Genomic DNA, 24,930 nt, shown 5'->3' with positions numbered 1-24,930 from the left:
ACGGCCCCGGTGGGTAGCCCTTGTCCCCAAGGAGCCATCCTTGCAACCTCTGTGGACCCTGGAAAACTCCAGGGATCTGTGACTGACTGAGGATGTAGGAGTCGTGCACACTCCGTGGAAACCGTGCGCACACCTGCAGGATGTGTTTCTGGTGGTCGCACACCAACTGTCTCCTCCATCCTTACCCCTTTTTTTATCCTTTTTCAATATTAATTTTTATTTTTAAATTTTTATATTTTATATGCTTATTTTTATTTATTTTCATTTTTATTCATTGTTTTATCCCCACCTTTTACCCTATTTTCGATCTTTTTTCCCACCACTGTCCCCTCCCCCCACCCCCACCCCCACCCCCACAAGGGCCATCAGTCACTTGTTCATGTTGTTCTTTCCAGAGTGCTTACTCCTGCCCTGCTAGTATCACGTTCTGCTTTCTGACCCTAATGCCACCATCAGCACCTCCTTTAGCCAACACCCCTTTGACCTTTTGTTCATGACATCTTTGGCAATCTCTCCTTTGCCTCCATCTATCGCTGGACTTCTTTCCAGCTTCACCTGTCCCACCCCCCTCTTAAACAGTATAAATTTCACCACATTTTTACTTCTCTTTAGCTCTGAAGAAGAATCACATTGACTCGAAACATTAACTTTTCTCTCCACAGATGCTGTTAGACCTGCTGAGTTTTTCCAGCATTTTCTGCTTTTGTTTGTGGCTGAAGACTGGAATCTGTGATGCTGGGGACCTCAGGCAGAGGCCGAGATGGATCATCCACTCGACACTTCTGACTGAAGATTATTGCAGATACTTTAGCCTTCTCTTTCGCGCTGATGTGCTGAGCTCCCCCATCATTGATGATGGGGATATTTGTAGAGCCTCCTCCAGTGAGTTGTTTAATTGTCCATTACCATTCACAACTGGTTGTAGGAGGACTGCAGAGCTTAGATCTGATCCGTTGGTTGTGGAATCACTTAACTCTGTTTATCACTTGCTGCTTATGCTGATTGGCACTCAAATAGTCCTGTGTTGTGGCTTCACCAGGTTGACACCTCATCTTTAGGTATGCCTGGTGCTGCTCCTGGCATGCCCTCCTGCACTCTTCATTGAACCAGGGTTGATCCCCTGGCTTGATGGTAATGGTAGAGTGGGGGATATGCCGGGCCATGAGGCTGGAGATTGTGGTTGAATACAATTCTGCTGCTGCTGATGGCCCAAAGCGTCTCATGGGTGCCCAGCCTTGAGTTGCTAGATCTGTTTGAAATCCATCCTATTTAGCATGATGAAAGTGCCACACAAAACAATGGAGGGTATCTTGAATATGAAAATGAAGACAGGATTTTGTCTCCAGAAGAACTGTGCGGTGGTCATTCCTACCAACACTGTCATGGACAGATGCATCTATGGCAGGCAGGTCAGTGAGGATGAGGTTAAGTATGCTTTTCCCTCTTGTTGGTTCCCTCACCACCTCCCACAGGCCCAGTCTAGCAGTATGTCATTTAGGACTCGGCCAGCTCAGTCTGTAGTGGTAAAAACAAAAAACTGCAAATGCTGGAAATCCAAAACAAAAACAGAATTACCTAGAAAAACTCAGCAGGTCTGGCAGCATCGACGGAGAAGAAAAGAGTTGAGGTTTCGAGTCCTCATGAGGGTCCTGAGGACTCGACACGTCAACTCTTCTCCGCCGATGCTGCCAGACCTGCTGAGTTTTTCCAGGTAATTCTGTTTTTGTTTCAGTCTGTAGTGGTGCTACTGATCCACTCTTGGTGATAGACATTGAAGACCCCACCCAGAGTACATTCTGAGCCCTTGCCACCCTCAGTGCTTCATCCAAGTGATGTTCAACATGGAGGAGCACTGATTCATCAGCTGAGGCGGGGAGGTCAGCGGGTGGGGCGCGGTAATCAGCAGGAGGTTTCCTTACCCATGTTTGACCTGATGCCATAAGACCTCATGGGGCCCAGAGTCAATGTTGAGGACTCCCAGGGGCAACTCCCCCCTGACTGTATACCACTATGCCAGCACCTCTGGTGGGGCTGTCCTGCTTGTGGGACAAGACATACCGAGGGTTGGTAATGGTGATGTTTAGGACATTATTTGTAAGATATGATTCCCTGAGTATGACTATGTTGGGCTGTTGCTTGTGATTAATATACAAGGACAGCCAGATCCCTCTGTACCGCATCATTCTCCAGTCTCTCTCTATATTTAAATAATAATCTGCTCTTCATCCTGCTGAAGTGGATAACCTGCCACTTAAAACTCCTCTAACCATATCCAACTGTATACCTGAGTTCTGGCCTCAGGATACCCCATCCTGAACCTGCAACCTCTATCTCCCACACAAATCATCCTTACCATTATCTGAGTGACACTTAAATGCAGTTTTGTGCTCAAAGCCCAGGCCTGAGACAATCCAAACCTATATCAGTTGGGGACATTTCAGCCAGCAGATAGACTTGAGTAGGAGTTGGTGGTGTAGTGGTATTGGACTAGTAATTCAGAGGTTCCAGCTAATTCTCTGGGGATATGAGTTCAAATCCTGCCGTGGTAGCTGGTGGAACTTAAATTCAATTAATAAGTCTGGAATTGGAAACTAGTCTTGGTAATGGTGACCGTGAAATTGTCATTAAACCCCATCCAGCTCATTGATATCCTTTAGGGAAGGAAATCTGCCATCCTTATCTGGTATGACCTACGTGTCACTCCAGACCCATAGCAATGTGGTTGACTCTTATCTGCTCTCAGTTGAAGGGAAATTAGGGACGGACAACAAATGCTGGCCTTGCCAGTAATTCCCACATCCCGTGAAAGAATAAATTAAAAAAATATTTCAACACGTCAGCCTGGAGCTGGCCTTGATCTCAATTTAAACTCACTACTCCGTCCAGCACTGATGTTTGCAGTGGCTCTGGGATGGTGCTGGGATACCTCAGTTCTTTTAAGGTGAATCTTTCCAAGTCAGCATCACCTGTAAACGTGACATATAACCTTAAGAGAAGGGTGACGAGAACTGATTTAATGCAGTAAGACTCTACATGAAGGTTGGTCTGAAGTGTTGCATTAAAGATGCCGTATAAATATAAGTTGCCTGTGTTGTTAATTGTGACCCTCTTTTCAGTGTTGCCCACAGGGTTAAAGAAAGAATTTGTAGAATGAATTCTTGGCCTACAGAAAGACTGTTTCTTAGATGTGATTCCATGGTAGCACCTTCTCCATAGCAGATTGCTTTCAGCTAACACATTCATACAAAATTAAATGCATATATTCTGAATGTTTATTAACCTTTGTGAAGTAGAACTCTCACTGTGACCGTCTGTGCATTTGTCTTCTTCTTGAAAGTTCTGTCTGTTTCTTTGGAACTATTGAAGACAAAGTGGGAAATGAAACACAAGGCAATTCTGTTCTTGGGGTTTGGGGCTGACCAATGTTTCAGATTGTATTTTTACATTCTGACAATTCTGTTCATAGTACTCACCTGTTAAATTCCTCGACTCCAGATCCAACTAACAGGGAAATTCTGCTTCCCATCTGCTCAGAGTGAATTAATTACAATACAAATTGAGCAAAGTGGTTATTGAAACAGCCTGCCCCTACACCCCATCACAGACTGCCACTTAACCCTGTATCTTAGAGCAGAGTTCAAGAAGACTTACATTTTAGAACCTTTCATGACCTTAGGTCACCCCAAAGCACTTCACAGCCAATTAAGTATTTTGAAGTGTAGTCGCTGTTGTAATGCAGGAAACACAGAAGGCAATTTGCACACAGAAAACTCCCACAAACAGCGAAGTAATAATAACCAGACAATCTGTTTTTTGTGGTGCTGACTGAGTGATAAATATTGGCAGCACACCAGTGTTAACTCTGCTGTTCTTGTTCAAAATAGTGCCATGGGATCTTTTGCACCCACCTGAGAGGGCAGACTCAATTTAACATCTCATCCAAAAGACAGCACTTCCAACAGTGTAACACCCCCTCAGTACTGCATTGGGTCTGTTAGCTTAGATGATGTGTTCAAATCTCTGGAGTGAGACTTGAACCCACAACTTCCTGACTTGAAGGTGAAAGTGTTCCCCACTGAGTCACAGCTGACATTCCTGTAAAATACAGAAAGGAATAGCAGTGTATTGAGAGGGATGTCACCTGGAGTCCTTGAACACTGATATCTCTAGACACTGCTACCTTTGGATGCTGATGCCATGGCTGCTGGAGCCCCTGAATGTTGGTACCATTGGGAGTTCTGGGGCCCCTGGAGTTGAAGAGGGCAGGGTGTAACAGGATGAATGGGGGTGAATGGGGCAGAGTGAGACTGGGTATTAATGGGAGTGAATGGAGCTGAGTGAGACTGGTAATTAATGCCAGTAAATGGGGCAGAGTGAGACTGGATATTAATGGGAGTGAGTGGGGCTGAGTAAGACTGAGTATTAACGAGGGTGAATTGTATTGAGTGACACTCAGAATTAACAGGGGTGCATGGGGCTCACTGATACTGCGTATTAATGGAGTGAATGGGACAGAGTGAGATTGGATATTAATAGGGACAAGTGAGACAGAGTGAGACTGGTTATTAATGGGAGTGATTGGATCAGAATGAGATTGGGTATTAATGGGGGTCAATGGGGCAGCATGAGACTGGGTATTAATGGGGATGAATTGGACAGAGTGAGACAGGGTATTAATGGGAGTAATAGGGGCTGAATGAGATTGGGTATTAATGGGGCTCAATGGGACACAGTGTGACTGGGTATTTATTGGGGTGAATGGGGCAGAGTTAGGCTTGGTATTAATGGGGCTGAATGAGGCAGATTGTGACTGCCTATTAATGGGTGGGACTGGGGTTGAGTGACACTGGATATTAATGGGGGTGAAAGGGGCAGAAACAGACTGGGTATTAATGGGGCTGATGGGAAAGAGTGAGACTGGGTATTTATTGGGGTGAATGGGGCAGTCAGATTTGCTATTAATGGGGCTGAATGGAGCACATTGAGATTGGGTACTAATGGGGATGAATGGGGCAGAGTGATACTGTGTATCAATGGGGGTGAATGGGCAGAGTGAAACTGGGTATTAATGGGAGTGGTAGGGGCAGAATGATTTTGGGTATTAATGGGGGTCAGTGGGGCAGAGTGGGACTGGCTATTTATTGGGATGTATGGGGCAGAGTCAGACTTGGTATTAATGGGGCTGAATGAAACTGGGTATTAATGGGGGCAAGTGGGGCAGAGTAATACTGGGTATTAATGGAGTGAATGGGGCAGAGTAAGACTGGGTATTTTGGGGGCTGAATGGGGCAGAATGAGATTCACAGAATCACAGTGCAGAAGAGGCCCTTTGGCCCTTCGAGTCTGCACCAACACATGAGAAACACCTGACCTACCTATCTAATTCCATTTACCATAGCCTTGAATGTTATAACGTGTCAAGTGCTCATCCAGGTACCTTTAAAGGATGTGAGCAACCTGCCTCCACCACCCTCCCAGGATGTGCATTCCAGACCTTCACCACCCTCTGGGTAAAAAAGTTTTTCCTCACATCTCCCTAAACCTCCTGCCCCTCACCTTGAAATTATGCCCCCTCGTGACTGACCCTTAACTAAGGGGAATAGCTGCTCCCTATCCACCCTGTCTATGCCCCTCATAATCTTGTACACCTCGATCAGGTCGCCCCTCAGTCTTCTCTGCTCCAACAAAAACAACCCAAGTCTACCCAATCTCTCTTCATAACTTACATGTTTCATCCCAGGCAACATCCCGGCACCCCCTCCAGTGCAGTCACATCCTTCCTATAACGTAGCAACCAGAACTGCACACAGTACTCCAGCTGTGGCCTCACCAAGGTTCTAGACAACTCCAACATGACCTCCCTACTTTTGTAATCTATGCCTCAATCGATAAAGGCAAGTATCCCACATGCCTTTTTCACCACCCCACTAAATGCCCCTCCGCCTTCAGAGATCTATGGACACACACACCAAGGTCCCTTTGTCCCTCAGAACTTCCTAGTGTCATGCCGTTCATTGAATACTTCCTTGTCAAATTACTCCTTTCAAAGTGTATAACCTCACACTTTTCAGAGTTAAATTCCATTTGCTACTTATCTGCGCATTTGACCATCCAGTCTATATCTTCCTGTAGCCCAAGAGACTCAACCTCACTGTTAACCACCTGGCCAATCTTTGTGTCATCGCAAATTTACTAATCCTACCCCCCCCCCCCCCCCCCCCCCCCCCACATAGTCATCTATGTCGTTTATATAAATAACAAATAATAATGGACCCAGCACAGATCCCTGTGGTACACCACTGGACACTGGCTTCCAGTCACTAAAGCATCCCTCTGTCATCACCCTCTGTCTCCTACAACTGGGTATTAATGGGACTGATGCAGCAGAGTGAGACTGGGTATTTATTGGGGCGAATGGGGCAGAGTCAGATTTGCTATTGATGGAGCTGAATGGAGCACATTGAGACTCTGTGTCAATGGGGGTAAATGGACAGAGTGAGACTGGGTATTAATGGGGGTGAAAGGGGCAGAGTGAGACTGGGTATTAATGACTGTGAAAAGGGCTGAGTGAGACTGAGTATTAATGGGGTGTATGGGGCAGTATCAGATTTGGTATTAATTGTGGTGTATGGAGCATAGTGAGACTGGGCATTAATGGGTGTGAATTGGGCTGAGTGAGACTGGGGATTGAATGGGGCAGACTGATACTAGGCATTGATGTGGTTGAATGGAGCAGAATGAGACTGTGTATGAATGGGAGTGCTTGGGGCAGAATGCAATTGGATATTAATGGGAATGAATGGGCTGAGTGTAACTGGGTATTAACTGATGTTAATGAGGCAGAGAGAGACTGGGTATTAATGGAGTTGAATGGGGCAGAGTGAGACTGGGTATTAATGGGAGTGATGGGGGCAGAAAGATTTTGAGTATTAATGGGAGTCAGTGGGGCGGAGTGGGCTGGCTATTTATTGGGATGTATGGGGTAGAATCAGACTTGGTACTAATGATGATGTATGGAGCATAGTGACACTGGGCATTAACGGGGGGTGAATTGGGCTGAGTGAGGCTAGGGATTAACAGGGGTGAATTGGGCCGAGTGAGACTGGTTATTAATGGTGGGGGGGGGGGGGGGGGCGGAAACAGGCCAGAGTGAGACTGGGCATTGATGTGGTTGAATGGGGCAGAATGAGACTGTGTATGAATGGGACTGCTTGGGGCAGAATGAAATTGGGTATTAATGGGAATGAATGGACTGAGTGTGATTGGATATTAATTGAGGTGAATGGGGCAGCGAGAGTCTGGATATTCATGGGTGTAAATGGGGCTGAGTGAGACTGGGTATTAATGTCAGTGATGGCGGGGCAATGTAAGACTGGATATTAATGTCAGTGATGGCAGGGCAAAGTGAGACATGGTATTAATGGGTTTGAATGGGGCAGAGTGAAACTGGGTATTAATGAGGGTGAATGGGGCAATGTAAGACTGGATATTAATGGGGGTGATTGGGGCTGAGTGAGATGGGTTAGTAATGTCAGCAAATGGGGCATAGTGAGACTGGGTATTAATGGGGGTAAATAGGGCATAGTGAGACTGGGTGTTAATGAGGGTGAATTGTGCTGAGTGAGACTGGGTATTAATAAGAATGGATGGGGCTGAGTGGGACTGGTTATTAATGGGGGTGAATTGCGCTGAGTGAGATTGGTTATTAATGGAAGTGAATAGGGCTGAGCGAGAGTGGGTATTAATGGGGGTGAATGGGGCTGAGTGAGAGTAGGTATTAATGGGGGTGAATGGGGCTGAGTGAGAGTGGTTATAAATTGGGGTGAATGGGGCAGAGTGAGAGTGGGTATTAATGGGGGTGAATGGGGCAGAGTGGGACTGGGTATAAATTGGGGTGAATGGGGCAGAGTGAGAGTGGATATTAATAGGGGTGAATGGGGCAGAGTGAGAGTGGGTATTAATAGGGGTGAATGGGGCAGAGTGTGATTGGGTATTAATGGGGGTGAATGGGGCAGAGTGAGAGTGGGTATTAATGGGGGTGAATGGGGCAGAGTGAGAGTGGGTATTAATGGGGGTGAATGGGGCAGAGTGAGAGTGGGTATTAATGGGGGTGAATGGGGCAGAGTGAGGGTGGGTATTAATGGGGGTGAATGGGGCTGAGTGTGACTGGGTATAAATTGGGGTGAATGGGGCAGAGTGAGACTGGGTATTAATAGGGGTGAATGGGGCTGAGTGTGATTGGGTATTAATGGGGGTGAATGGGGTTGAGTGAGAGTGGGTATTAATAGGGGTGAATGGGGCTGAGTGAGAGTGGGTATTAATGGGGGTGAATGGGGCTGAGTGAGAGTGGGTATTAATGGGGGTGAATGGGGCTGAGTGTGACTGGGTATAAATTGGGGTGAATAGGGCAGAGTGAGAGTGGGTATTAATAGGGGTGAATGGGGCAGAGTGTGATTGGGTATTAATGGAGGTGAATGGGGCAGAGTGGGACTGGGTATTAATAGGGGTGAATGGGGCTGAGTGTGATTGGGTATTAATGGGGGTGAATGGGGTTGAGCGAGAGTGGATATTAATAGGGGTGAATGGGGCTGAGCGAGAGTGGGTATTAATGGGGGTGAATGGGGCAGAGTGAGAGTGGGTATTAATGGGGGTGAATGGGGCAGAGTGAGAGTGGGTATTAATGGGGGTGAATGGGGCAGAGTGAGAGTGGGTATTAATGGGGGTGAATGGGGCAGAGTGAGAGTGGGTATTAATGGGGGTGAATGGGGCTGAGTGTGACTGGTTATAAATTGGGGTGAGTGGGGCTGAGTGTGATTGGGTATTAATGGGGTTGAGCGAGAGTGGGTATTAATAGGGGTGAATGGGGCTGAGTGAGAGTGGGTATTAATGGGGGTGAATGGGGCAGAGTGAGAGTGGGTATTAATGGGGATGAATGGGGCAGAGTGAGAGTGGGTATTAATGGGGGTGAATGGGGCTGAGTGTGACTGGGTATAAATTGGGGTGAATGGGGCTGAGTGTGATTGGGTATTAATGGGGTTGAGCGAGAGTGGGTATTAATAGGGGTGAATGGGGCTGAGCGAGAGTGGGTATTAATGGGGGTGAATGGGGCTGAGTGAGATTGGGTATTAATGGAGGTGAATGGGGCAGAGTGGGACTGGGTATTAATGGGGGTGAATGGGGCAGAGTGAGAGTGGATATTAATAGGGGTGAATGGGGCTGAGTGAGAGTGGGTATTAATGGGGGTGAATGGGGCAGAGTGAGAGTGGGTATTAATGGGGGTGAATGGGGCAGAGTGAGAGTGGGTATTAATGGGGGTGAATGGGGCTGAGTGTGACTGGGTATAAATTGGGGTGAATGGGGCTGAGTGTGATTGGGTATTAATGGGGTTGAGCGAGAGTGGGTATTAATAGGGGTGAATGGGGCTGAGCGAGAGTGGGTATTAATGGGGGTGAATGGGGCTGAGTGAGAGTGGGTATTAATGGGGGTGAATGGGGCTGAGTGTGATTGGGTATTAATGGAGGTGAATGGGGCAGAGTGGGACTGGGTATTAATGGGGGTGAATGGGGCAGAGTGAGAGTGGATATTAATAGGGGTGAATGGGGCAGAGTGAGAGTGGGTATTAATGGGGGTGAATGGGGCTGAGTGTGACTGGGTATAAATTGGGGTGAATGGGGCAGAGTGAGAGTGGGTATTAATGGAGGTGAATGGGGCAGAGTGGGACTGGGTATTAATGGGCCACAGATGGAATGAGCCCATCTGATGATGCTAAAGTTTGTAGTTTTCTGTTCCTTCAGAGGCAGCCACAAAGAAATTACGAAGCAACATTCGGAGAAGCACCGAGACAGGAATCGCAGTGGAAATGAGAAACCGAGTAACTCGACAAGGCAGCAGAGAGTCGACAGACGGCAGCACCAACAGTAACAGCTCAGATGGCAAGTGAGTATCCAACAAGGGAGACAATGCACAAACCGTGCCAGCACTGTGACAGCTGACCCATTTTTAGCAAATCATTCAGTTGTCACATAGACTCTGGAAAGTTCTCTTTTCAAATTTCTTCCCTTGCAGAGTTGTGAGATCCAAGGCTCACCAGCCTCTATAGCAGCGCCAATTACTCACTGCATCCTGTTACTACTCTTTGGTTGGACATTCAACCCAGCAATATCTTTATACAGGTTACATCAAATATATTTATGTCCAGTTACTTTAAAGATATGAAACAACATATAATTAATCAAACTGTAAATGTTAAGAAAGTAAAGACTTTGGAGATAAAAACAAAAAACTGCGGATGCTGGAAATCCAAAACAAAAACAGAATTACCTGGAAAAACTCAGCAGGTCTGGCAACATCGGCGGAGAAGAAAAGAGTTGACGTTTCGAGTCCTCATGACCCTTTAACAGCCAGTTCTGTTGAAGGGTCATGAGGACTCGAAACGTCAACTCTTTTCTTCTCCGCCGATGTTGCCAGACCTGCTGAGTTTTTCCAGGTAAGACTTTGGAGAGTTAGTTTTCCCTTTGCAAGAATTACTTATGATTATAAATAAATGTTTATTGTCATTATGTGAATCATAAACTGAGGAGCTTTCTGGAGTTTCTAAGACCACTTGGGTGGAATTTAATGTTGGGCTTAAGTGCGGCCGTGCGTCAGTCTCCCGCGATTGATTCGGAGATGGAAAGGGGCCAGTGCGAGAAGCTCGTCCACTAATGGTGGGATCTCAATTAGGCTCATTATTGAGCCAATTGACCCAATTATCCTGGAGCCCACCCGAATTTAGTGGCGGCTGAGGAATTAAATGGGAGTGACACAGCTTTCCTGTGCTTTCCAGAGGCCACACGGTCCGGTTTGCCAGTGGCCTACTTGGGGCGGGGGCGGGGGCGGGGGGAGTCTCTGGTGGAGACCCAGCATCAGGCAGGGGAGGGCTGGGGGAAAGGCTGCTAAAAACCAATTGCTTGCCCTTGCCTTCGATCCCTCTGACCCCCCCTTTTTCCATGACTATCTCCTTGTCCTCATTCATCTGAGTCCTTGGAATCCAATGGCAATCTCTGGTGAAGTCCCTGGAGCATCACTGGCAACAACTCCCAGTGGTCTACTGGTAATGGAGCACTGCCGGCCTCTAATTGGCCCACAGCTCTCAGGGTGCGGGATTTCTGCCACCCGGGTCCTAAGTGCCAGGGAAGGCCTGAGTCTGACCAAGTGCCCATAGAAACAATGTTGTTGGCAAGAACCTTGTTGCCAACATTAATCCAGCTCTTTGTTTCCACCACATGCATCTTCAAGTGGACATCATGATACTGGTAGAAATATCCCTCACCTGTTGAAATGCCCAAGATCACTATGGATGTGGATATCTTGGATACAATTCAAATCTAAATTTTGGATCAGGTCAGGCTAGGTTTATTGGCAGAATCAGGTCGGGGATTCCAACAGAAGTTGGGTCAGGTGTCTACTTAGATTTGCAATATATTGTAGACGACAATAACCAACCAGCCCAGTGCCACTCACACCCCAGTGCCCGGAGATTCTAGCTCACATAGATCACTAAAACAGAGCTTCAGAACCACATTGAATCCAAGATTTCATGAACAGAGCAGAAGAGAACCAAACCAGCAGAAGCTCTATAAACCTTCAGTAGATTCTCTATAAGCTCTCAGTAAACTCCCAGTGAATATACTCTGGGTTTGGGTCTTCAATGTCCATCACAAGGAACAGTTCAGTAGTACCGCTAATCATGAGGTGGTAGATTCCTGAAGGAAATATCTACCAGACTGGGCTGCAGCAGATGTTGGGAAAACCAACAAGAGGGAGAAACCTATTTGACCTGGTCATGCATCATCGTCGCCTGCTGCGTCCTTTACAACCAGGCGCTGCAACGGGGAGAGGAGCTGGCTGAGGAAGAGTTGGAGCTCTCCCTTGATGAGGAGAACGCCAACGGGAATGAGGATGAGGAGGTCCTTGAAGGCAACGACGACGGCAATGAGGTCCTTGCACTGGCCAATCTAACTATCACAGATGCATCTGTCCATGACAGTATTAGTAGCAATCATGACGTCACAGTCCTTTTGAAAACAAAGTCCCATTTTCACATTGAGGACACCCTCCATTGTGTTGTGTTACACTACCATTCTGCAAAAAAGGGGACAGATTCAGAACAGATCTAGCAGCTCAAAATTGGGCATCATTGGGGCACTGTGAGCTATCAACAGCAGCAGAATTTTATTCACCCACAATCTGTAACCTAACAGCTTGGTATATTACTCACTGTACCATTACCATGAAGCCAGGGTATCGACCCTGGTTCAATGAAAAGTGCAGGGAGGCATGCCAGGAGCATCAACAAACATACCCGAGAATTGTCAACCTGGTGAAGTTACAACACAGAGCTACTTGCTAAACTGTGGAAGCAGCATGAGATAGAGAGGATATGATGGAGGGTGTCCTCAATGTGAAAATGGGACTTCGTTTCTAAAAGGCCTGTGATGTCATGACTGCTACCAATACTGTCATGGACAGATGCATATGCGACAGGTAGCTTGGTAAGGACGAGGTCAAATAGGTTTCTCCCTCTTGTTGGTTTTCTCAACATCTGCCTCAAGCCAAGTGTGATAGATATTTCATTTAGGACTCTACCAGCTTGGTCAGTAGCGGTACCACCGAACTGTCTAACAGCTAAGTAATTCCACAGCCAATGGGTCAAATCTAAGCTCTGCAGTCCTGTCAAATTTTGAATGGTGGTGGACAACTAAACAACTAACTGGAGGAGGAGGAGGCTCCACAAATATCCCCATCCTCAATGATGGGGAGCCCAGCACATCAATGCAAAAGAAGCATTTGCAGCAATCTTCAGCCAGTAGTGCCAAGTGGATGATCCATCTCACCCTCCTCCTGTGCCCCCAGCATCACAGATGCCAGTCTTCAGCCAATTTGATATGAAGAAACAGCTGAGAACACTAGATACTCTATTATCGTCGTTGTGGATCTCTGCTTAGATAGCCCTTGTTTAGGATAGAAAGAGACAGTTGGAGGCAAAGCTGTTGGTAAACTTTAACTTTTATTAAACACCTTTTTACCTATATAAGGATAAGACTTAGCACGAGGCTTCACATAGAACTACCTCTCAGCACACTCTGTTGTCATGTGATCTTACATCACTGATGATTTAAACTGTCTATTTACATTAACTCTTTATACTACAAATACTGCAAAGGTATGGGCCCTGAAAACATTCCAGCTGTGGTACTGAAGACTTGTGTTCCAGAACTAGCCACACCCCTAGCCAAGCTGTTCCAGTACAGCTACAACACTGGCATCTAGCTGGCAATGTGGAAAATTACCCAGCAGGATAAATCCAACTTGGCCAGTTACTGCCCCATTAGTATACTCTCGATCATCAGTTAAGTAATGGAAGGGGTCATCGAAAGTGGTATCAAGCGGCACTTACCCAGCAATAATCTGCTCACTGACTCCCAGTTTGCATTCCGCCAAGGCCACTTAGCTCCTGACCTCATTACAGCTTTGGCACAAACATGGACAAAAGAGTTGAACTCCTGAGGTGAAGTGAGAGTGACTGCCCTTGACATCAAGGCAGCATTTGACCGAGTGTGGCATCAAGGAGCCCTAGCAAAACCAAAGTCAATGGGAATCAGGTGGAAAACTCTCCACTGGTTGGAGTCATATCTAGCACAAAGTAAGATGGTTGTGGTTGTTAGAGGTCAGTCACCTCAGCTCCAGGACATCACTACATGAGTTCCTCAGGTTAGTGTCCTCGGCCCAACCATCTTCACCTGCTTCATCAATGACCTTCCCTCCATCAGAAGATTAGAAGTGGGGATGTTTGCTGATGATTGCACAATGTTCAGCACTATTTGTGACTTTTCAGACACTGAAACAGTCTGTGCAACAAGACTTAGACAATATCCAGGCTTGGGCTGACAAGTGACTTTTACGTCACACAAGTGCCAAGCAATGACCATCTCCAATGAGAGAATCTTGACATTCATTGGCATTGCCATTGCTGAATCCCCCACTATCAGCATCCTGGGGGTTATCATTGACCAGAAACTGAACTGTCCTAGCCATATAAATAGAGTGGCTACAAGAGTGGGTCAGAGGCTAGGAATCCTGCAATGACTAACTCACCACCTGACACCCCAAAGCCTGTCTACCATCTACAAGGCACAAGTCAGGAGTGTGATGGAATACTCTCTACTTGCCTGGATGAGTACAGCTCCAACAACACTCAAAAAACTCAACACCGTCCAGGATAAAGCAGCCCACTTGTTTTACTCCTCATCCAACACAGATGCACAGTGGCAGCAGTGTGTACCATCTACAAGACACACTGCAGCAACTCACTAAGGCTCCTTCAATAGCACCTTCCAAACCCACAATCTCTACCAACTAGAAGGTCAAGGGCAGCAAACAGATGGGAACACCACCACCTGCAAGCTCCTTTCCAAGCCACACACCATTCTGACTTGGAACTATATTGTCATTCCTTCACTGTCGCTGGGTTAAGATCCCAGAACCTCCTCCCTAACAGCGCTGTGGGTGTACCTACATCACATGGACTACAGCGGTTGAAGAAGGCAGGTCACTACCACCTTCTCAAGGGCACTTAGGGATAGCCATGAATGCCAATGACATTCTCATCCCATGAATGAGTAAAAAATTTCACAACAAACTCTCCCAAAACTCGCAGTAAAGTCTCAGTAAACTCTGTAAATTTCCATTAAAACCAGAGTGAGCTCTGAACTATCTCTCCATACACCTTCAGTAAACTCTCAGTAAACCCTCCCTAAGCTCCCATTAAACTTCCCAAAACTGTCAGCAAACTCTTACTACAGATGGAACCCCTGCATATACTCTGATTAAAGATGCTGAGGATTGTCTGGAGCAGTTATTAACCATAGTCTCTTGTTCTCCCAGTTTGGTTTTTCCTACAGCAAGGTTGGGAGCAGATGGTCAGTTCAGTGATTTTTTGGATGGAATTGGCCCCGCACAGCTAGTGGGACGACAGACATTGGCAGCTCCTTCCATGGGTAAGTCTTTTATTCTACTTGGCTTGGACCAGTTCACTCCATTCTGCTAACCTCTAAACTTCTGCTCTTTGTGAGAAGGATGTCTCGTGCTATTGAGATCCTAATGTACATCAGGATCAAAAAAGAGGTGTTAGGCGTTTTGAAGAATATTAATGTGGATAAGTCCCCAGGGCCAGATGGGATCTACCCCAGAGTACTGAGGGAGGCAAGGGAGGAGATTGCTGGGGCCTTGACAGAAATCTTTGTATCCTCACTGGCTATGGGTGAGGTCCCAGAGGACTGGAGAATGGTCAATGTTGTTCCATTGTTTAAGAAGGGTAGCAGGGATAATCCAGGAAATTACAGGCCGGTGAGCCTTACGTCAGTGGTAGGGAAATTATTGGAGAAGATTCTTTGTGACAGGATTTGGAAGCAAATGGGTATAATAGTGAGAGGCAGCATGGTTTTGTGAAGGGGAGGTTGTGTCTCACTAGCTTGATCGAGTTTTTCGAGGAAGTGACAAAGATGATCGATGATGGAAGGACAGTGGATGTTATCTGCATGGATTTCAGTAAGGCCTTTGACAAGGTCCCTCATGGCAGACTGGTATAAAAGGTAAAGTCACACAGGATCAGAGGTGAGCTGGCAAGATGGATACAGAATTGGCTTGGTCATAGAAGACAGAGGGTAGCAGTGGAAGGGTGCTTTTCTGAATGGAGAGCTGTGACTAGTGGTGTTCCGCAGGGATTAGTGCTGGGACCTTCGCTGTTTGTAGTATACGTAAATGATTTGGAGGAAAATGTAACTGGGCTATTTAGTAAGTTTGCAGGTGATACTAAGGTTGGAGGAGTTGCAGATAGTGAAGAGGTTTATCAAAGAATACAACGAGATATAGATCGGTTGGAGACTTGGGCGGAGAAATGGCAGATGGAGTTTAATCCAAACAAATGCAAGGTCATGCATTTTGGAAGGTCTAATACAGGTAGGAATTATACAGTAAATGGCAGAACCCTTAAGTGCATCGACGGACAGAGGGATCTGGATGTACAGGTCCATAGGTCACTGAAAGTGGCAACGCAGGTGGATAAGGTAGTCAGGAAGGCATATGGCATGCTTGCCTTCATTGGCAGGGGTATTGAATATAAAAGCTGGGAAGTCATGCTGCAGCTGTATAGAACCTTGGTTAGGCCACACTTGGAATATTGCATGCAATTCTGGTCGCCACATTACCAGAAGGATATGGAGGCATTGGAGAGGGTGCAGAGGAGGTCTATCAGAATGCTGCCTGGTCTGGAGGTTATTAGCTATTAGGAGAGGTTGGAGAAACTCCGAATGTTCTCACTAGAGTGACAGAGATTGAGGGGTGACTTGATAAAAGTTTACAAAATTATGAGTGGCATGGACAGAGTAGATAGTCAGAAGCTTTTTCTCAGGGTAGAAGAATCAATTACTAGGGGACATAGATTTAAGGTGAGAGGAGAAAACTTTAGAGGAGATGTGCGGGACAAGTTTTTTATGCAGAGGGTAATGAGTATCTGGAATTCGCTGCCAGAGGAGGTGGTGGAGGTGGTGGAAGCAGGTTCGATAGTGGTGTTTAAGAAGCAGTTTGACAAATACATGAATAGGATGGGAATAGAGGGATACGGACCCCAGAAGTGCAAAATGTTTTAGTTTGACAGGCAATATGATTGGCGCAGGCTTGGAGGGCCGAAGGGCCTGTTCCTGTGCTGTACTTTTCTTTGTTCTTTGTACATTTGTCTATCTCCAGCTGGGGTTCCCAAACCCAATGAATCCGATAGGCTCAGCAGGGCAAAGCGTTGAACAGTCTGAAGCAGAGCTTCTCCCAATTTGGAAATCACTCCTTTCGGTTGGAAAATTGCACATGTCATTCTGCTGTTTAAGAAAAGGGAGAAAGTAAAACCTGGGAATTATAGTCCAGTTAACCTAACATCTGTTGTCAGGAAATGGCTGAGGTTTATAATTAAGGATAGAGTGACTGAATACCTTGAAAATTTGCAGTTGACCAGAGAGAGACAGTGAGGATTTGTAAAGGGTAGGTCATATTAACAAATCTGATTGAATTTTTTGACAAGTTGACTAAAGCGATAGACAGGGGAATATTTCTGGTTGACATTTATATGGGGCAGTTGATAATGTCCCTGGTAGAAGAAGTTAGCTAAAGCTGATACTCATGGAATTGAAGGCAAATTATTGACTTGGTCAGGAAATTGGTTGAGCGGCTGGTGACAGACAGTAGGGATAATGGTTAGCGCTTTCCCACAAGAATCTGTGTTGGGGCCTCAACTGTTCACTATGTTTGTTAACAACCTGGATGATCAGGTAGTCACATATCCAAATTTTCAATGACAAAAAGATAAGCACATTGTTAGCAATGTAGGCGGAAAGGTAAAATTACAAAGAGATATTGATAGATTAAGGAAATGGGCAAAACTGTGCCAAAGAGATTTCAATGTAGACAAATGCGAGGTCACCCACTTTGGACCTAAAAGAACAGGGAACTTTCTAAATGGTGAAAAATTGGAAACTTTTGATGTCCAAAGAGATTGGAGGGTCCACAGGTACACAAATCATAAAAATGTCATGAATAGGTGCAGAAAATAATCAAAAAAGCTAATGGAACACTGACCATCGTATCTAGAGGACTGGAATACGTGGAGGTAGTAGTCATGCTTCACTATACAAAGCCCTGGTTAAACTACACCTGGAGTTACTGGCAGCAGCTCTGGGCACCAAACCTTAGGAAGGATAGACTGGCCTTGGGGAAGTGCAGCGTAGAATTACCAGAATAATACCTGGACACTAGGAGTTAAATCACAAGGAGAGATTACACAAACTAGGGTTGTATCCCCTGAAATGTAGAAGGTTAAGGGATAATTTGATTGAAGTTTTCAAGATATTTAGGGGAACAGAGAGGGTAAATATAAGAAACTATTTCAGCTGGTTGGGGAATCCAGGACTGGAGGCATAGCCTAAAAATTGGAGCTAGATCTTTTAGGAAACTAGACAGAGCGGGGGGGCCAGAGCAGGGGAAGCCAGATTCAGGCCTTTACCTGTGCTGGTCTCAATCAGACCAGTCAGTGTACCTGCTACACCTGGCTCACTGTAAATATGGCCACTCTTTCACAGTTTCAAACAGAACAGGAAAGAGTAATAATAGAACAAAGCTATGGTCTGAGTTTTGATGTTTGAGGCACACGAATACCAAATTTTAATATTCCATTGAATGTCACAACACCAAAGATCATTCAGTCCATCAACTCTGTGTCGACTGTTTGACAGAGCTATCCAGATTAATTCCACACTCCTGCTCTTTCCCAAAGCCCTGCAAATTTCTCCTTTACATGTATTTATCCAATTTCCTTTTGAAAGTTCCTATTGAATCTGTTTCCACTGCCCTTTCAGGCAGCACCTTCCAGATCACAACAACTCGTGTGTAAAAAAAAGAAAATCTCCTCATCTCCCCGTTTCTTCTTTGGATAATTATTTAAAATCTGTTCATTGGTTACTGACCCTTCCGTCAATGGGGAAAAATGTTCTTATTTATTCTTCACAAGTTTGAACACCTCTAACTCTCCCCTTAACCTTCTCTGCTCTAAGGAGAACAATCCTAGCTTCTCCAGTTTCTTCCTAAAGTGTGATGCTGAAAGTTGGACACAATACTCCAACTGAGGCTTAACCAGAGATTGAAGGGATGGTGATAGTAAAAATCATCTTGTGAAATAAGAGGAACAATTTTCACCTCAGCACCTGAATGTGGAGGCCCAAAATTAGAGAATGCACAGCATTATTTGGGAAAATAGCAGGAATTTTCGAGACTTGAAGGGGGTCAAAAGGCCTCTGAGGACAATTAGGAGCATCAAAGGAGATTGGGAGCAGCAAGGGAGGTGAGAGAGTTGAGGGTTAAAGGTCAGGAAGTTCCTTAAATGATAGTACACAGGCAAGCATATCACAAGAGATCAGAAAATGGCAGATGTGCCCATATAACCGCACAAATATCAAATACCTGGGAGCGAGTTATAGGCTGGAATCTAAATGAGGGGTTTGGGTGGTTTATATATAGAAAAACAAATACCCGGAATGAGTTACAGACTGGGATCTAATCGAGGGGTTTGGATGGTTAATATACAGGATAACAGATACCAGGGAGTAAGTTGCAGACTGGAATCTAATCGAGGGGTTTGGGTGGTTTATATTTAGAATAACAGATGCCCGGGAGTGAACTGCAGACTGGAATCTAATCGAGGGGTTTGGGTGGTTTATTTCCAGAATAGCAGAGACCCAGGAGTGAGTTACAGACTGGAATCTAATCGAGGGGTTCGGGGTAGTTTATATATGGAATAACAGATACCCCGAAGTGAGTTACAGACTGGAATCCAATCAAAGGGTTTGTGGGTTGGTTTCCATGCTCATGTTGTGACCTAATAGATTCTACCTTTCTCCTGCAGGTGACATTCACATTGGCATGGCCGATCGCAGTGGGCAGCTGGAGGTAGAAATAATTCAGGCCAGGGGACTGACCCCTAAACCTGGTACTAAAGCTTTGCCAGGTAAGTGCTCAGAATAGAGATACACACCAGTGCTTTAAATGTTTTCCCATGTCATTCTAGCATTATAGATTCATATCAGAGACCAGGGTTTAATGTGTGCTGTATCATTCACTATTAACTAGCAATGCTAAAAGTTAAAGCTCTGAGAATGTTATCCTGTTCCATGACACCAGTGATCCTGTCCCTGCAAAGTAACCACACTTTGCCAGGTGCATCTCAAACTATCAGTAACTAACCAACATGAAACCTGGTTCCGCCTTAACATGAGAGAGACAACTTCCAATACTCACACCCTCAGGAGCTAAGCACAGAACTTACCCTAATCACCATTCACTCTCATTGTGTAGAATCTCAATGGATCAAACCCATTCCCCTTCACCCCATTGTACAGAATTCCACTGAGTCAAACTCCTTTCCATTCGCTCCCATTGTACAGAATTACAATGGATCAAATCACAGGTGATGATGGTGTTGCTGGTATTGAGCTGGGCTAGTAATCTAAAGACCATAGATGCCCTGAGGATCTGGGTTCAAATCCCACCGTGCCAGATGGTGGAATTTGAATTCTATAAAAATCTGGAATTAAAACTCTAATGATTAAACGATTATTGTAAAAACCCATCTGGCTCACTAAGGAAATCTGTTGTCCTTACCTGGTTTGGCCTACATGTGATTCCAGACCCACCCACATCAATGTAGTTGACTCTTAAATGGCCTAGCAAGCCACTCAGTTGTAACAAAGTCACAAAAAAAGGATTGAAACCTGACAGACCACCCGGCATCAACCTAGGCACCAGAAACAACAATGGCAATCGCAGCCCTTGGATCCTTACTAACATCTGGGGCTAGTGCCAAATTGGGAGAGCTGTCTCACAAACTAGTCAAGCAACAGCCTGACATAGTCATCCTCACGGAATCATATTTTACAAATAACCAGACACCCCATCACCACCCTTGGGTATGTCCTATCCCGGTGGCAGCACAGTGGTATACAGTGGGGAGGGAGTTGCCCTGGGAGTCCTCAACATCAACTCCAGACCCCACGAAGTCTCATGGCATCAAGTCAAACATGAGCAAGGAAACCTCCTGCTGATTACCACGTACTTCCTTCCCTCAGCTGACGAATCAGTGCCCCTCCATGTTGAACATCACTTGGAGGAAGCACTGAAGGTGGCAAGGGCACAGAGTGTGCTCTGCATGGCGGACTTCAATATCCATCACCAAGAGAGACTCGGTAGCACCATTACTGACCGAGCTGGCCGAGTCCTACATGACATAGCTGCTAGACTGGGTCTGCAGCAGGTGGCGAGGGAAAAACATACTTGACCTCATCCTCACCAATCTGCCTGCCGCAGCTGCATCTGTCCATGCCACAGTATCAGTAGGAGTGACCACTGCAACCACAACAGTCATTGTGAAGACAAAGTCCGGCCTCCATCGTGTTCTGTGGCACTAACACCATGCTAAATAGGATGGATTTCGAACAGATCTAGCAACTCAAGACTGGGCACCCATGAGGTACTGTGGGCCATCAGCAGCAGCAGATTGTACTCAACCACAATCTCTAATCTCATGGTCCAGCATATCCCCCAGTCTACCATTACCATCAAGCCGGGGATCAACCCTGGTTCAATGAAGAGTGCAGGAGGGCATGCCAGGAGCAGCACCAGGTATACCTGAAAATGAGCTGTCGGCCTGGTGAATCTATAACGCAGGACTACTTGCATGCCAAAAAGCATAAGCAGCAAGTGATAGACAGAACTGAGCCATCCCACAACTAATAGATCAGATCTAAGCTCTGCAGTCCTGCCACATCCAGTCATGAATGGTGGTGGACAATTAAACAACTCACTGGAGGAGGAGGCTCCACAAATATCCCCATCCTCAATGATGGAGGAGCCCAGCACAGCAGTGCAAAATTTAAGGCATTCACAACAATCTTCAGCCAGAAGTGCCAAGTGGATTATCCATGTCAGCCTCCTCTGGAGGTCCCCAGCATCACAGATGCCCGTCTTCAGCCAAGTCGATTCACTCCACATGAGATCAAGAAATGGCTGAAGGCACTGGATACTGCAAAGGCTATGGGCCCGGACAATATTTTGGCAATAGTACTGAAGACCTGTGTTCCAGAATTTGCCACGCCCCGGGCCAAGCTGTTCCAGTCAAGCTACATCACTGGCATCTACTCAGCTATGTAGAAAGTTGCCTAAGTATGTCCTGTACACAAAAAGCAGGGCAAATCCAACCCAGCCAATTACCGCCCCATCAGCCTACTCTCAATCATCAGTTAAGTAATGGTAGGGGTCATAAACAGTGCTGTCAAGTGCCACTTGCTTAGCAATAACCTGCTCAGTTTGGGTTCCGCCAGGGCCACTCAGCTCCTGACCTCATTACAGCCTTAGTTCAAACATGGACAAAAGTGCTGACTCCTGAGGTGAGGTGAGAGTGACTGCCCTTGACATCAAGGCAGCATTTGACCAAGTGTGGCATCAAGGAGCCCTAGCAAAACTGGAGTCAATGGGAATCAGGTGGAAAATTCTCCACTGGCTGGAGTCATACCTAGCACAAAGGAAGATGGTTGTGGTTGTTTGAGGTCAGTCATCTCAGCTCCAGGACATCACTGCAGGAGTTCCTCAGGGTAGTGTCCTAGGCCCAACCATCTTCAGTTGCTTCATTAATGACCTTCCTTCCATCATAAGTTCAGAAGTGGGGATGTTTGATTGCACAATGTTCAGCACCATTTGCAACTCCTTGGACACTGAAGCAGTCCATATCCAAATGCAGCAAGACCTGGACAATATCCAGACTTGGGCTGACAAATGGTAAATAGCATTCGCGCCACGCAAGTGTCAGGCAATGACCGTCTCCAACAAGAGAAAATTCAACCATCGTCCCTTGACATTCATTGATATTACCATCACTGAATTCCCCCACTATCAACATCCTGGGAGTTAACATTGACCAGAAACTGAACTGGACTAGCTATATAAATACTGTGGCTACAAGAGCAGATCAGAGGCTAGGAATCATGTGATGAGTAACTCACCTCCTGACTCCCCAAAGCTTGTCCACCATCTATAAGGTACAGATCAGGAGTGTGATGGGATACTCCCCACTTGTCTTTGTGAGTGCAGCTCCCACAACACTGAAGAAGCTGGACAGCGTCCAGGGCAAAGCAGTCCACTCGATTGGCACCCCTTCCACAAACATTCACTCCCTCCACCACCTATGCACAGTGGCAGCAGTGTGTACCATCTACAAGATGCATTGCAAGAACTCACCAAGGCTCCTCCGACATCACCTTCCAAACCTACAACCAATACCATCTAGAAGGACAAGGGTAGCAGATAGATGGGAACACCACTACCTGGAAGCTCCCCTCCAGGTCACACACCATCCTGATTTGGAAATATATCACCGTTCCATCACTGTCACTGGGTCAAAATCCTGGAACTCCCTTCCTAACAGCACTGTGGATGTACCTACACCACATGGACTGCAGCGGTTCAAGAAGGCAGCTCACCACCACCTTCTCAAGAGCAGCTAGTGATGGGCAATAAATGCTGGCCCAGCCAGCAAAGCCCACATCCCGTGACTGAATTTAAAAAAAAAACCCTTCTAACTCACTCCCTAATGTGTACAATCCCTATGGATCAAACCCCTTCCCATTTACTCCCATTGTACAGATTTCCAATGGATCAAACACCTTCCCATTCAGAAACGAAAACAGAAAATGCTGGAAAATTCCAGCAGGTCTTGCAGCATCTGTGGAGAGAGAAATAGAGTTAATGTTTCGAGTCCGTGTGACAACAGAATTCCAATGGATAAAACCCATTCCTGTGGGTTCTTCAGGGTCATACAGACTTGAAATGTTAACTCTGTTTCTCTCTCCACAGATGCTGTCAGACCTGCTGAGTTTTTCCAGCATTTTCTGTTTTTGTTCCAGATTTCCAGCATCCACAGTATTTTGTTTTTGCCCTTCCCATTCACTCCCATTGTACAGAATCCCAATGGATCAAACCCCCTCGCATTCACTCCCATTGTACAGAATCCCAATGGATCAAACCCCCTCCCATTCACTCCCATTGTGTAGAATCCCAATGGATCAAACCCCCTCCCACTGTGTAGAATCCCAATGGATCAAACCCCCTCCCATTCACTCCCATTGTTTAGAATCCCAATGGATCAAACCCCCTCCCATTGTGTAGAATCCCAATGGATCAAACCCCCTCCCATTCACTCCCATTGTGTAGAATCCCAATGGATCAAACCCTCTCCCATTGTGTAGAATCCCAATGGATCAAACCCCCTTCCATTCACTCCCATTGTGTAGAATCCCAATGGATCAAACCCCCTCCCAATGTGTAGAATCCCAATGGATCAAACCCCCTTCCATTCACTCCCGTTGTACAGAATCCCAATGGATCAAACCCCCTCCCATTCACTCCCATTGTGTAGAATCCCAATGGATCAAACCCCCTCCCATACACTCCCATTGTACAGAATCCCAATGGATCAAACCCCCTCCCATTCACTCCCATTATGTAGAATCCCAATGGATCAAACCCCCTCCCATTCACTCCCATTGTACAGAATCCCAATGGATCAAACCCCCTCCCATTCACTCCCATTGTGTAGAATTCCAGTGGATCAAACCCCCTCCCATTGTGTAGAATCCCAATGGATCAAACCCCTCCCATTGTGTAGAATCCTAATGGATCAAACCCCCTCCCGTTCACTCCCGTTGTACAGAATCCCAATGGATCAAACCCCCTCCCATTCACTCCCATTGTGTAGAATCCCAATGGATCAAACCCCCTCCCATACACTCCCATTGTACAGAATCCCAATGGATCAAACCCCCTCCCATTCACTCCCATTATGTAGAATCCCAATGGATCAAACCCCCTCCCATTCACTCCCATTGTACAGAATCCCAATGGATCAAACCCCCTTCCATTCACTCCCTTTGTACAGTATCCCATTGGATCAAAGCCCCTCCCATTCACTCCCATTGTACAGAATCCCAATGGATCAAAGCCCCTCCCATTCACTCCCATTGTACAGAATCCGAATGGATCAAACCCCCTCCCTTTCACTCCCATTGTGTAGAATTCCAATGGAAACCTATCAGACCAACACCGCATAATTATCTCAGATCTTTCAAAATGCTATCACTGGAATGATGGCTGAATGGCCTCCTTCTTTACTGTAAGTTTCTATGATTTTATGATCTGACAGTCACTGTACCAGGTAATGAGTGCATTGCTCTAACTGAGTCAGAGACAGTCACAACTTTAACAGGTTTAATTGCTTTTCTTTGACATGTTTTTGAGTTCAGTGTT

General features: G+C 46.1%; 1 protein-coding gene across 1 annotated transcript in view; it reads left to right on the top strand.

The window, feature by feature from the left end:
* rims3 (regulating synaptic membrane exocytosis 3) overlaps positions 1–24,930 on the top strand; it is a 284,682-nt gene that overhangs the window by 249,701 nt on the left and 10,051 nt on the right. The window contains exons 2-4 of the mRNA XM_041212279.1: positions 9,795–9,936; positions 14,926–15,038; positions 19,484–19,585. Coding sequence (XP_041068213.1) covers positions 9,795–9,936; positions 14,926–15,038; positions 19,484–19,585 — 357 coding nt within the window. The remainder of the gene's footprint in view (positions 1–9,794; positions 9,937–14,925; positions 15,039–19,483; positions 19,586–24,930) is intronic.

The sequence above is a fragment of the Carcharodon carcharias genome, chromosome 19, assembly GCF_017639515.1.
Source record: "Carcharodon carcharias isolate sCarCar2 chromosome 19, sCarCar2.pri, whole genome shotgun sequence".
In the NCBI taxonomy this organism is placed as follows: domain Eukaryota; kingdom Metazoa; phylum Chordata; class Chondrichthyes; order Lamniformes; family Lamnidae; genus Carcharodon; species Carcharodon carcharias.
The sequence above is the reverse complement of the archived record's forward strand: the minus strand, read 5'-3'. Positions and strand labels throughout refer to the sequence as shown.